Raw genomic sequence first — 13,977 nt, 5'->3', positions numbered from 1 at the left:
ATTTGAAATCTGATTTTTTTTTTATTTGAAATCCTCATAAAATTTAGCATCTGTCACATGCTGATAATTTCTTTTGTATCTAACTTGGACAGGGGTCGAAATTTGCAGTTTTTAAAAATATTATTTATTATACATTTCTCAATTATTTTTTGGGCAGTGCAGTTTATATAAAAAAACATAAATACATTTCACAATAAAATACATCATAACATTGGAAACAGCTACTAAAGGCCTTTCTATAATTGGGTTTTAGTTTCTGATGTAATGTTGCTAAACTTCAAGCGGTAAACACAAAGTGGTCGTATTCAAGTCCAAATATGGTCATTTTACCTAGGCATCAAAGGGTTAAAACAGATAATGAAATATTTCAATGCTACCGCGAATGTATTTGTTTCTGTCGGACCATTTACTATTGATAGTTTCAAATGTTACTTTATAAAACATTTCTAACACATTTGGGTCCCTTTTTCCATTAATGGACTAGCTCCAACTGGAGGACTGTCAGAGAAAATACAATAATTTTCTTTAAAAATGATTTAAGAAATAAAAGGAAAAATGAAGGCATGTTGGGTTACATGATGTCTGGTTCAAAATTTATACAGAAAACAGAAATGAAACACACACATGTGGCCCAATAAATGCAATCATTCTGAAATGTGTGGAATGTGCAAAGTAAAACAACGTTATTGACTTATCACTTGTAGCATACCAGCTGAAGGTTTTATAGCTGCACTTACTACTCCCTCATGTCTACAATTTTGAAAAAGCAAGATTTTTTTAAAGGGCAAAACTTCACAATCAGAATGTAATTGCATCCATCTGGTACTGGCTCTCACGCTAAATATTTAAGAATGTTAAAAATCAATTTGCGGTTAAGAAATTGTAACCCCCTACAGTTTGTTGGTGTAAAATGGGAACTAAATGGGCTGGTAAAGCTGCACAACATGCATCTCTATGACTAACCAGCACAACTAAAACAAAGCTGTTTCCAGTGTTAACTGCTGCCACTCAAATACAAAAAGTAAACGTCCCAGCTGGAGATACAAGCCCACCCAACGACAAAAGCTTAAAAAACCATTAGGTTGCACGCTTAAAGCAGTGCTAACAAACTTACAAAAATTACTCCCTGTGGCAGGATAGCCAAGGGTTAGAGAGACTCAGAGACAGTAACTGCAGGTTTAAGCACTGGGGCACGCATTTATTAAACAAAAGTAAATCAAAAACACTGCTCACAGAGCAAAATAAAAAGGTTTAGCAAAACAAATCATGAACACCATGAGCCAAACACCCAGGAACAAAGTAACCAGCACAAGGGCTAAAATAAAAGGTTAAACAAAAACAATTCTGTTGTCAGGCTGGGCATTGACCTTCAAGGACCACTTTCTAATCTTCACAGGAACACCAAAAAAAAAAAAAAAAAGAAAAAAAAAAAAACACCTCCCCAGCACTCCTCTCAGACACACAAACCACAACTCCCCAAACAATGGATTTCCCCCTGCTTACATACCATGTGGCTTTAGCTTATTAACCATTAATCATTCAATTGGGTTAGGAAATGAACCCCATCCCTACCAACCACCACTAACATACAAACCACCCAATGCATTTTAAACAACAATCATTTTAAATTATAATACAATATTTACAAGCATGGCTTTGCCCTACCCCCTCTCATTATGTGCAGGGCTTTTCCTCTCCCCTGCCACACTCCCCATTTTATTGGGTTTACACAGTTAGGGGTAACTGGTTATTTATGAAATGCGTTACTGTAATAATTACTTTTGTCAATAACAAGGTGTCAGGAGGTGAATGTCCAGACCAAGTGTCCCAGTTCAGAACCATCCATATTTAATAAAGATTTTAAATCAAAAAGACCTCCCTTCTATCAGCAATGATATCAGTGGGTATATGGCAGAATTTTAGCTCTTAATAAGTAGGCTTGCTACTATCTGATTTTTATTTTTTCATATTTTTGTGGAATTCGACATTTAACAAGCTTTACCAATTAAAATCAAAAAGTAGCAAGCCTAATAATAACACACAATAATCCACGCCCATGTTCGTGCATGGAAAAGACAACAGAAAATAAAAACAAACAGTGCTCCGACTTGATTACTAATTCATTGAAAGGGGGTCATATTGACGTAGCTGCATCTCCTTTGTACTACCAGAACTCCTCCCTGCGATCAGCCCGGTGCCATTGTTTGTCCAATCGCTGCTTGCCCTACAGCTGATCGCAATGGAGTCGCTTAGTGCACTTGCAGCTACGCGCTACCTCCAAGATGGTCGACTTCCGATTTCCACCTACCATCGAGTCAGCCACTCTAGAGGAAAGCTTCCTACCAACCTTACACAGCGCCATTTCTGGTCGAGAGGGAGATTTACAACATTGATTCTTTCTCTCTTTATCACAGCACACCACAACAAAAAAGTGATATTTTTCTCATTTCACATTCTTGTATGTCTGTAAAAACATTGACAAGGTAAATATATTTCTGGATTTGTTTTTTTTAATTCCGGATATGCAAAAGTCAGAAAATACATGTTTATACCTTGTTTAGCAAACCTTTAACATTACCTGAGGAACATGGACCCAAACAGGGACCTGCAAGCCTGGATGTGCAGGCTGATCTCAGCAGCAGCAGCTGCTCACAGTGTTGCCTTTGGCTCTCCCTCCTGCCCTGACACTGAGCTAATTCCTCTTACTGGTCCCAGGGGAGTGATTTTATACATCATTAGGATTGCACAGCTGGCCAAGCTATGTTGAGTATTTTCTTTGGTATAAATCAACAGTGTTTTTGCCAGACTGTAGTCCAGTGAGACAAAAAATGGACTCTTCCTCATCTCAATATCTACAAAGGAAGATCATGAAGTGTGCTGGACTTATTTGTAAACCGTAAAAACACATACAGACATGCATTTAGGAACAACAACAACTAAAATCCCAGCATGGTCAAAGGAGAAACCATTTTAATAAACATACAGTAAAAAAAGAAAATCTGAAGAAACAAATAGGCTACATGCGTTATGACAATTACGAAGGCCACAAACATACTAAAACAAATACTGAAACTGCCACTTTAACATTCGCTTTAGTTCAGCAGGGGTGTCAAACTCAGTTTCTGGAGGGCCGCAGTGTCTTCTGGCTTTCATTCCACCCGAGCTCTCAATTACTTCATTGGTCTAATTATTTGATTAACTGGACACTTTTAACACTTCTCTTCAGGCCTCAAAATGTTTCACAGGTAGTGTACCTTGAATCAAGAGCATTTTGTGAGTTCTTTAACGTCGCGCTGCCTTTCTCTCCCTGTAGTCTGCACACTGAACACACAAGTTAATTCCAGCCAGCCAGCAAAAAAAAAAAAAAAAGTCCTGCCCAAGAATCTCTGGACAGCAGCTTGTTATCCTTTTGACCAGCTTAGTGTGCTTTCCTATAGCTTTCAAAAACGTGATATCATCATTATTATTTATTATTATTATTATTTATTTCTTAGCAGACGCCCTTATCCAGGGCGACTTACAATCGTAAGCAAATACATACCCGAATAGATGACTCCTCTGTACTACTGCATACCACAAACAGAGAGTTAAGGCAGGGCTAAGGAAAGGGTTTAAAAATAACTAACAGATAGATTTTTTTGGTTTTGTTTTCTCACTATTTATTATTTAAGATGTGTGGAGTAGTGGTTAGGGCTCTGGACTCTTGACCGGAGGGTCGTGGGTTCAATCCCTGCTGGGGGGACACTGCTGCTGTACCCTTGAGCAAGGTAGTTTACCTAGATTACTCCAGTAAAAAACCCAACTGTATAAATGGGTAATTGTATGTAAAAATAATGTGTAAAAAATAATGTAATTGTATGTAAAAATAATGTGATATCTTGTAACAATTGTAAGTCGCCCTGGATAAGGGTGTCTGCTAAGAAATAAATAATAATAAAGTAAATTACTAACAATTAATTAAGACTGAGACCAAAAGGTCACATTTCAGGGTAATGCATTTTAACAAGACCAATATCTATTTACAAGGTTTACAGATTTTCACATTATTTTAAAATGGACTGTGTCCTTGGGCACAGTCCACTGAACAGAGTCCAGGGTGTTGCACTTCAGCATAATAGCCTCTCAAAACTCCATGCTGTCCATCTCCCACATATCCTGGTGCCAAGTCCTTGCAGCTGGTGCCACAGTGTCCGCACTCAGTAATCTGAAACTCAGAGCGGTGCTCCTGAATGTATTCTTGAGTAAACATATTCCAGTTTACAACACCTGTTCAAAATATAAGAATGTTTAATGAGTACTTTAATGTAGTTTCATTGTTGTGAGGTACTATTATAACCGACACAGAGTTACTTAGCAGATTTTACAATCCCCTGTTAATGTTAATTTATCGATCACACCATAAATCACATACATTTTTAGGATTAGCTCAGCTCTCTATAATTGCATTAGTACAGATATTAAAATCTTATCATAGGCTTGTCTGTTTTTCATCTCGCCTCAAATGAAGAACAAGGTTGTGAATGTGGTCAACTCCACATTTCTTGCATAGGTTTGACAGTCTCCACCTAATATTGAAGAGGGCATTGCATTTTAACTGTCAATGTAAAATAAATAATGACCATTATTATTAGACTGAGTGAATATACAACTATAAATAAAACATGATAAAGCATTTGAAAAAATGGAAACAGCTATTTACAATTGTCAAAAATTCAGGCTAGTTTAAAAATGAACTCTACTTAACATAAAGGCCTGTGTCAGGAACATATGACAATTGCTGAAAGGATTCTGCCGGAGTACTATCTGTTCTCGGTATCATACTGGGTGACTGAGTTTTTTTAAGTAACGTTGCCCAAAATTACATGGTTTCAAAAAAAAAAAAAAAAAGACCAGCTATACAGCGCTAATGCAAAATGGCTACAGCCGTACAGGAAAGCAAAAGCGAGTTGTGCTTACAATTGAAAGCTGGAAATACTTTCACTTTGGGAAAAGGGAATTGCCAGCGATAAAATATTACAATATTTTGGAATTTTAAAAAGCACTCTGACTGATATTAAAAAGTTTGCCTCAGAGATTTAAAAGTTTGTGGTCTTTGGGCGGGATTTTTTTTAGATCTATTTGTTGCTCGAGACGAGTACTTGAGCATTACAATTTCCGAGTACTCGAATCAAACGCCAAGCAATTAAGTAATTAAGTAATTAATATAATGTTTGCATTCTTGTGCAGTTAATTGTATATGGTCAAGTAATACTAAATAACGTAAAGGATTAAAATTCACGTATCCACACAACTTTACATTAAATTGTAAAAAGAGATGCCTGGCCTACCTGTTTGAAGTGTGTCTCAGAGGTCCTTTAGTTTAGTGCAGTAGTTCCAACATACAAATAAAAATTGCGCTAAACATAAATGGCACTGTCCTCATAGGGGATAACGTGACACATCCTGTTCGGCCAAATCTATAGCAAATGTTGTTATGGTTATTTGCTTTTTATTGACATCAGTACCTCCATCCACAATAATTCTGAATGTTTTAATTTCAAATTGTCAAGCATTGAACTTGTGTTTTTGTGGTACGGCAATTTTGTTTGGCATAATTATTTACATACCACGGTTTTCTCGTCCGGTTCCTCAAAATACTTCCAAACGTGGCTTCCTTTGTTTAGAGATGCCATTTTAACTATAGAACAAACTCAGAAAAAAATGCTTGTCATTAACGTTATTACCCCGCCGTGGAATTGATACCATACCATGCCTACTACAGGCATAAACACACAGGGTGCACTGAGGAAGCGCCAGATCAAATGAGAATAAAACCCGCCAAACCCCTTCTTTTTTTATAATATCCACCTTTTACTGTGGCACTAAAGCAGTCTGATACGCGACAGACAACTGATGATAAATTACTAAAATTAATGCATTACAAAATATGCGTTTGATGACATTTGTCACGTGACCGGTTATACGTTTAGCATATTATTAAACGTTTAACCACTTATTTAGAGTTTATACGTTTAAACATTTAAAATTCCCATCCATACAAACTAATGTATTTAAACAAACAAAGGCCATACTGGTGCATAGTCCAAGATGAAACTAAGAAAAACAGATTAATTCCTTGTGATTTTAAAATTGTCAGAACATGGTGGAACACTGAAAAAGTCACAGAACACCATGATAACATCGTCAAAAGTGAAGAAAACAACTTAATTATCACTTATGTTCAGTGTTAAGTGTTTAGCTATGTCTTTGATAAGCCTTTGCAAGAAATTGTTGTCTCAGTAACTGTTTTTTTACAGATATTTGATCTGCAAACATGAGCAAGCTCATTTTTTACTGTTGCAAATTTACTGAAAAGCAATTACAGTTTCTTACAGTATCAAGTTATGCTCTCTGACAACATGAAAACAGATACAATAGAAATAACATTTAAACCCTACAGAAATCCACATACCGGTATTCATAATATGCATTGCAACAGCTGAATAGAAACGTCACAAAGAGACATACATTATGATTTAAGAAAAACAATATAATACATAACTTAAAAAGTAATACTTACTAGAAACAAAGCCCCGAGAAATCATCTCAAGACAAACTACATCCCAGACCTCTTCAGCATTTACCTCACCATTAAATATCTATGAACGTTCTTCGATGTCACTGACTTATTAAAGTTAACAATAAAATAGTGTAACCACATTTATTCCACATACATGGGATATTTAAATATATTCTTAATCGTGTTTATATGCGTTTTTTTTCATTTCTTCACACAAGCAACTGTAAAACACAAAACATGCATTTTACGTGTTCCTATTTGTTCGTTTTTTTTTTTTGTTTTTTTTTTTGTAAACTGTAAGGTGTCAATCACAAATGTTATCTGTAAACTTCTTACTTTTAAAACCCAAGGCAATAGATTACCCTCATCATGTGGTCGAGCTGTACCGCCAGAAGAATGACGTAATTAAAAGCTCTACACGCAAGGGTATGATGAGTAAGGTACCCTCTATGAGGTAACGCTGGTGAGCCTGCAGTCCGCACGAAATGTCTGTGTACGTCACAGCCGCTTGCGTTTTCCCGTTGGATTGTGGGAGACGTAGTTCATCTCACGTGGAATGCACAGTTAACGCAATTGGTGCAAATTATGCTGAAAACTACAACTCCCGAAACACAATTCTGGCAAGCGTGCACTGTTGTTGCATTCTTTTCCTGGTTGAAGATGTTGATTTTTTTCTTGGTCGCATGATAAATTACTAGAGAAGCCTATATCATCGGATTGATTTGATTTCGTAATTGGTAATGTTGATATAAATGCAGTTGTGCTTGTTTACATTTTTTATTGTGTTACGGTACTTTACATTGCATGTTTCTTTGCTATTGGCATTGCACATCATTGAACAAACCAGCGACATTACGTGCGCCGTCTGTGTAGGCTGCTTAGTTCACTATCAGTTATTTCCGAAGCAACGATAATAAATACGTTTGCCTTATAATCTCGAATGAGTGTAGACTTCGGTAACACAAACGCTCAATTTTTATCATTTAAAATTGCTCGCCTTTAGCAGAGTTGACTTTATCAGTATTATTTTATGCGCACCCCGGCAGAAAGAAGGATAGGCTGCTACTAGCAGAAAAAGAAGGATAGGCTGCTACTAGTGTCAGTGCTGTTTATATGGTAAATCCTAACATGTAATAAAAAATTAGACGAATTTAGTTTACGATTTGGGTCAGTGAGCTACCAACAAATGACCCAAACGCCCAGTATAAAAATGTAAACACCTTTATAACGCTGCCATAGTGCCACAAAAGCAATCAAGTGATGCTGATGCAACATGACTCGTCTGCAAAGGATTATATTGTTCTGGCGGTGTACCTGATCAGGTTGGGTGTGGAAATCTGCAACAAAGTGAATCTCTAGAAGAAGAAAAGTCTTCCCCAGGATGTCTGTTTCTTTTAGGGGACCTAACAGAGTTGTATATCTAGTTCTGAAGAATATTACATTCTTGAACATACCACACTACATAATTTAAAAGGGGGCTTCTTATTAAGATGTTTATTGTATTATTTTGTTACAATGCCAACTACCGAATGCAGCTCCTTGTCTTTGTGTGGGATTCACTCAGTTTTGTGCCTGTCCCTCTGTGACTGTGTTGCTGGCTTTTAGACCATGTTTGTCCACGGTCTGTGACTCTGCTTGGCTGTTTTCTGTTTAGCAGTTTCACAACAATGGCAGGCAAGATATTACCGTGTATTATTATTATTTTTTAAATTCATTTAAAACACAATTAATTATGACTTTAAGTCTTCTCTAGCTGACAAATGTTTCTTTTCTAATACAATAGTCACTTAAAAAAATATCATCAGTTTTAAAAAGCCAAAATGACAACAAAAATATTACTTACCGCACATGTGTTGGTCAAACAAGTCCATATTTGGAAAACTCAATTTGCAGCCACTAGCACTGACAATGCAGGTCAGCCATTTTGACCTCCAGGGAGGCAGCTCAGAGCTTGAATCACTACCGTTACCGTTAGGAACCGCTCGCAGTTCAATAGGAAAAGCCATGTAACGCGCTGGGGGTGCTCTGCTGAGGAACGCACTCCTGATTTCTGTGGAGAACTCAAACCAAATAATCGGTTCATGCAGAACTATTGGTCGTTTCAATAATATACCTAAACCAGGGAGGTTCTGAAAACCAGGGCTGTATTTAGGGCTAGTGGATGTTTCATTTCAAGTCATGCAGCCAAGCCTGTCCTCTGCTGTGTTTCGCAGGAGAGGGGATGTTTGCCACCCCCCTGTATGCCCACACTGGGCGTGGTGCATTTGCCAATGTGTACGACCCAGCCGAGGACACCTTCCTCCTGATGGATGCCATGGAGCAAGATGCAGAACTGCTTCTTCAGAGAGAGTAGGTCCAGCATCAGCTTTAAAATTCCTACCTGTTGTTGATCACACTTACTGTAACCTGTCACTCATGCAGCTTTAAAGGACATACAGTAACTAGCCTACAAATGCAATAGTAATATATTATTTTTTACTCTCTTACCTTTTTATTATGTGTTCATTCTAAATTCTACATCTTGCAGTATTGTGTCAGTGATTACATTTTAATTAGGACTCTGCTATCCTTAAGGCGATTTTTACATAACCAATCAAATGATTATTGTGTATCTTGGGTATTTGACTTTTAAATACCTTTTTCTGTCTTGCAAAATGTGGTCTTCTCTTTCAGTGATTTACATTAGGTGGTGGTGTTTTTTTAGTTTACAGTGGTGTTCTTGAGTCCCAGATAAATGAACTTATTTATCGTCTGTAATCTGTTAGGACCATTCTGTGTCCTAAAACTAAATGCTAATATTGCATTCTGTAGAAGCCTCTCTGTGCATCCTACACTTGCAGATCGGAGCCCAGATCTCCTGTCAAAACCTCCTTGCCCGTATAAAATCCACAAACTGGCAGCCTATGTTGTGGATGTTTCAGATGGTCTCAGAACACGTGTTTTCTCTCCTTTTGCTCAGTCCCTCTGTCTGCCTGGAGGTCGGTTCTGGTTCTGGTGTAGTTTCTGCCTTCGCTGCTTCATTCATTGGGCCTAAAGCAGCCTACTTGTGAGTATAGCTACATGTATAGATTTTATATAAACAAGTGTGTGTATAGACCCTACTTTGTAAAATGCAATGGAAACCTTCCTGATTTCTCAGGTTCAGCCTCTAAAATATACAGGTAGTTCTGGGAAGCTGTTGTGCATGTGCTGTATTGTACGACAATGCAGAGAGGTGAGTAAAACTGAGAAAGCAAAGATTTTGTTTTATAAATGGCATTTCTAGGATGTGAGTGGCTTGTGTACAAAGTGAATGTCCAAAACAGTATTTATAATTCAAAAAGTCTGGTTTATTACAGAGCACAAAAGAATAGCTCCACCCCTATACCAGCAATGGTATAGGGTTAGGTCTACTGTGGGTATTGCAGTCCCAAACACAAAATAAACACTCCAGTAACCAGGATCCTCCGTGCACGAAACTGTGCTCTTCTGTGGGGAAAGTGGTGAGTGTACGTATCTGCGTCCCCTTTGTACTACCAGAACTCCGCCCCGCGATCGGCCTGGCGCCATGGTTTATCCAATCGCTGCCTGGCCCGCAGCTGATCACAATGAAGTCGTTCTGTGTATGTGTAGATACCCGTTTCCCCCAAGATGGCCGACCTCCGGTTTCCACCTACTGTCGACTGCCAGTCTAGGGTGAAGCATACCACCCACCTTACACAGCGCCTTTTGTGGCGGGAGGGAGATTTACAGCTCAAATACCTCCTGTCACATGCACCAAAAACATTTTTTTTTATTAAATGTGAAATACAAGTATGTCTGTAACATGTATGCAGTAAAATCAGTATAATGAAAAAGTTAAGTCACATATAGACACCATATGCCCAATTAATTTGGTCAAGCACTTTTCTTGGTATGTAAAGATGTAAGTATTGATGCCTCTATATAACCAAGATGTTAATGTAGAGCCCAGTGGTTTAGCTAAATGCCCCAAGAAGAAATTGATTACCCAGAATCACATATGCTTCTGCCCATAGACACAAATGTATTTGTATCCCTGTTATCTCACACTGATCTCTCAGTTGAAGCGGAATTGTCTCTGTCTCCTGCCAAGCTGTACAGATATTAATCCCTTAGCTGCTGCCTGCACTACAGAGACCGCACGCTGCAATGAAGTCAGTGTTCAGCCAGTAATCACCGATTTGGTAAGTAATAATATTGATTTTTTTTTTTTTTAGCCACTAATTACTCAAACATGCTGACTTTCAGCTCATAAACGTCCTCATATTTACTTGATAACTCACACTTACTACTTCCCAGTCCCTTAGCTCTAATCACTAAACCATACTCCCTCCCTCCCAGTCTCTCAGCTCTAACCACAAGATCATATTGCCTTCCTCCCAGTTGCTCAGCTCTAGCCACTAGATCACAGTTTCACTCATTCTCTCAGCTCTAACCACAAGACTTCTAGACTCCCACCGATTAGTGCTCTTCTCTGTTTCAGGTCAGTGCACTGTTGCCCAGGCTTCTAGAGAAAGTGGACATTCTACTCTTCAACCCCCCCTACGTTGTGACTCCATCTGAGGAGGTGAGGGAGACGTGGGATGCCATGCAAAAACTAGCCAGGTTAACTTGGACAGTGCACGTTACTGCCATCTAGTGGTGAAACTGCAGTAATGAATAGGTATAAGACACTAATTTGTAGTTGGGGAGTGAGACTGGAGGTTTACAATAATGCCATGTGTTTTACTCTTGCAGGTAGGAAGCTGTGGTATCGAGGCCTCATGGGCAGGTGGGAGGCGGGGCCGAGAGGTGATGGACAGGCTGTTTCCCCTGGTTCCCCAGCTCCTGTCCAATCAGGGGCTTTTCTATCTGGTTACCGTGCAAGAGAATAACCCAGGTAAGAAGCCATACTTAAATGCAGTTTACACAGAGTTACTGCTTTTATAAAGTATTACTATGGAGAAGATTGTTTGCTATTAAATAGCCCCTTACCATACTATTTCATTGGAATTATCTTTAGATTATCAAATAACAAAAACTATGATAACTGACATTTTTTATTGATAATGCTCAAAATGCCCCAAACCATCAGTTATAATTTTGTTTAAAAAAAAAAACAGTACACCAAAGACGACACTTATCGCAATGTTTATTTACTGAACTTAGACTTAGCTGTAAGGTAAACAGCGTCATAATTAACATATAAAATATGAAAACACACTTCACTTTTGTTGCTGGTATCTTATATACTGCATAATGAAACTAGCGATGTAAATAATTTAATTAGGTATTCGATTATACCCTAACCCTCACCCTAACCCGTTCTGAGGGCCCAGATGATCCTGGGATGCACACATACATCTTTGCCAGATTTGAGAGCTTGCGAAAGCGCTGTGTATTAGCTTTCCTCCATTCCAATGGATTGCACTCTAACGATGTGCAAGCCTCCATAAAATGCATTTCCATTTCACTTTCTGCAACACTCTGTTGCATCTGGGAGGTAGTCGTCTCCTAGAAGAATTGCCATGGCACCGTTTGCACTCTCTGTCTCTATGCATGATGTTAGCTAGGAACTGGATTCTCCTTCCCGCCCACGCTGATACAATCAACCATAGTTATTTTCCCTCTGGCAACACCTCATTTTATGGATGTACATGAGAGATATTTATGTAGTTTTTCTCTAGGTTAAACTAATTAAATGTATACTAAACTTTTGAGAAAATGTATATTTTAAACAATTAAACGTTAAAACTATTACATCCATAAACAAAACTGGCAAACTGTTCCTGCTCAAAAGTACTTTGAAACGTTTCTTTTTCATGAACCTTGGGTATAACCAAAGGTCTGTGTTTTCCGTTGCAGAGGAGATTATCAGCTTGCTGGGGAAGGCTGGGTTGAAGGGGATTATGGCTCTTTCTCGACAGGCTGGAAGAGAAACTCTGTCCATTCTCCGGTTCTCGAAATCCTGAGCCTGCTCTGCTAAATTCAGTTGGTCCTTCAGGATAATAACCCAGACCTTTTCATCTGTAACACCCCTGCATTATGTGGGCGGGCATTGTGTTGGTGTTAGGGGAATACCTGGACCTGTGTCGAGGATTTACGATCATCAAGCATGATGTGAGCGGGCTGCTGTATAAGGGTCCTGAGCGACTGTATCATCTGTAACAAGGTTGTTGGAATGTGATAACCTAAAGCGAGTGGGTGCACTAAGCTGAAAACTGACATCCTGTGTCAACAGTTTAATTAAATAAGAAAATATTTTGTGGATGTCTTCATCACTGTGGTTAAGCTTACATGGGAGAATGAGTTGAATTTTCATCTTGCCCTTTATTAAGGTGTGTTGAAAATGTCCCTTTTATTTTAAGTTAGCCCAAGTTTAAGGAAAATGCAGTGCGCGATGTAATGTCTTTTGATGTAAATCAGAAATGTGGAAGAAGTTGGATTACAGAAGTTTTCATTTTTTACACACATTTTGACCTTAATAAATCAGTCATGCCTTATTAGGAAAATGTCCTCCAAGCTTGAAATTACCAGCATGTTTTGATTTGTAATATGAAGTGTATGAGTATCCCGGTTCTGTTTTTGTCCCAGTCCGTTTCAATTCTGTGTTAGCCGTTCTCTCATTCTCTGGCGCTACACACAATTTAAAAAATAAAGTATTATTTTTTTACACAGATGGTTTCTGCCCTTTTTTATCTCAAGGTAAAATGCATTCTAGTACTTTAAGCGTTATAGAATGTAAATGTTTATGACTGCAGTTAACACCAATCTTGGACCACCTTATTTTTGCAAATAAACACTTTGATGGTGTACTAATAAAAGTACCTGTTAACAAGTATGGGAATTAGACATAAGATAGATCCCCAAAGTTGGGCTTTTCTGTTGACAAGGTCCTTAGTGGATAATCTGCATGAAAAAGCCACCTGTTATTTAGCCCACATTTGAAGTATTTAAATATATAAACTGTAAGAAATGTATGTCTTTGAAGTTTCCGAATATGAACGTTTTCTTTTTAGAAAAAGATTGTTATAAACTTAGTGTGGAGAGTCTTTATATTAAAATAGTTTATTGTTAACAGAAGGGTCTGCACCTGAAACATAAAAACACTATACATTTTCAACCTGTTTTTAAAAGAACCATGAAACTTGATGCTATTGCGAGTAGTACATTTTTTGTAAGCTTTTTTTTTTTTTGGAAAACCACTGAAAATGCATTAAAATGTAAACATTCTCTCATAAATCTATAGTCCAGTATCCTCCTGGGTTCAGATCAGTGTCACCTGGACTCTCTTACCACACCAAGAGCCCAGACAGTGCTGTTCACAACCTCCCGGCAGTGTTTCCCTGAAGTGAATCCCTCAGAACCCAACACACAACCACTGACATAAAACTGCTCGAGGGTGTCAGGAAGCTGCTGTCTCTCACACTTGTTAGATC

General features: G+C 38.2%; 1 protein-coding gene and 1 long non-coding RNA gene across 2 annotated transcripts; one reads left to right on the top strand and one right to left on the bottom strand.

The window, feature by feature from the left end:
• Window positions 1–1,171: 1,171 nt before the first annotated feature.
• On the bottom strand, window positions 1,172–5,740 carry LOC131737936 (uncharacterized). The gene is made up of 2 exons (XR_009329523.1): window positions 5,328–5,740; window positions 1,172–4,266 (listed from the first exon to the last, which is right to left on the bottom strand). It is a non-coding gene; the product is annotated as an uncharacterized LOC131737936 (long non-coding RNA).
• A 1,423-nt stretch (window positions 5,741–7,163) lies between these two features.
• On the top strand, window positions 7,164–13,215 carry LOC117405228 (methyltransferase N6AMT1-like). The gene is made up of 7 exons (XM_034008110.3): window positions 7,164–7,296; window positions 8,773–8,908; window positions 9,519–9,605; window positions 10,653–10,743; window positions 11,043–11,126; window positions 11,297–11,438; window positions 12,404–13,215. Exons 2-7 carry the CDS (start codon window positions 8,781–8,783, stop codon window positions 12,508–12,510), a joined length of 639 nt encoding a protein of 212 aa, XP_033864001.1. The 5' UTR covers window positions 7,164–7,296; window positions 8,773–8,780; the 3' UTR covers window positions 12,511–13,215.
• The last annotated feature ends 762 nt before the right edge of the window (window positions 13,216–13,977 follow it).

Source organism: Acipenser ruthenus, chromosome 9, assembly GCF_902713425.1.
Source record: "Acipenser ruthenus chromosome 9, fAciRut3.2 maternal haplotype, whole genome shotgun sequence".
Lineage (NCBI taxonomy): Eukaryota > Metazoa > Chordata > Actinopteri > Acipenseriformes > Acipenseridae > Acipenser > Acipenser ruthenus.
This window is presented reverse-complemented; position numbering and strand designations above follow the sequence as displayed.

Bases quoted from the DNA above. Each gene is read 5' to 3' on its own strand.
- LOC117405228 (XM_034008110.3), top strand. From the start codon at position 8,781: ATGTTTGCCACCCCCCTGTATGCCCACACTGGGCGTGGTGCATTTGCC. The intron at 11,127-11,296 runs GTGAGGGAGACG...TTACTCTTGCAG, and splicing joins TTGTGACTCCATCTGAGGAG to GTAGGAAGCTGTGGTATCGA. The intron at 11,439-12,403 runs GTAAGAAGCCAT...TTTCCGTTGCAG, and splicing joins CGTGCAAGAGAATAACCCAG to AGGAGATTATCAGCTTGCTG.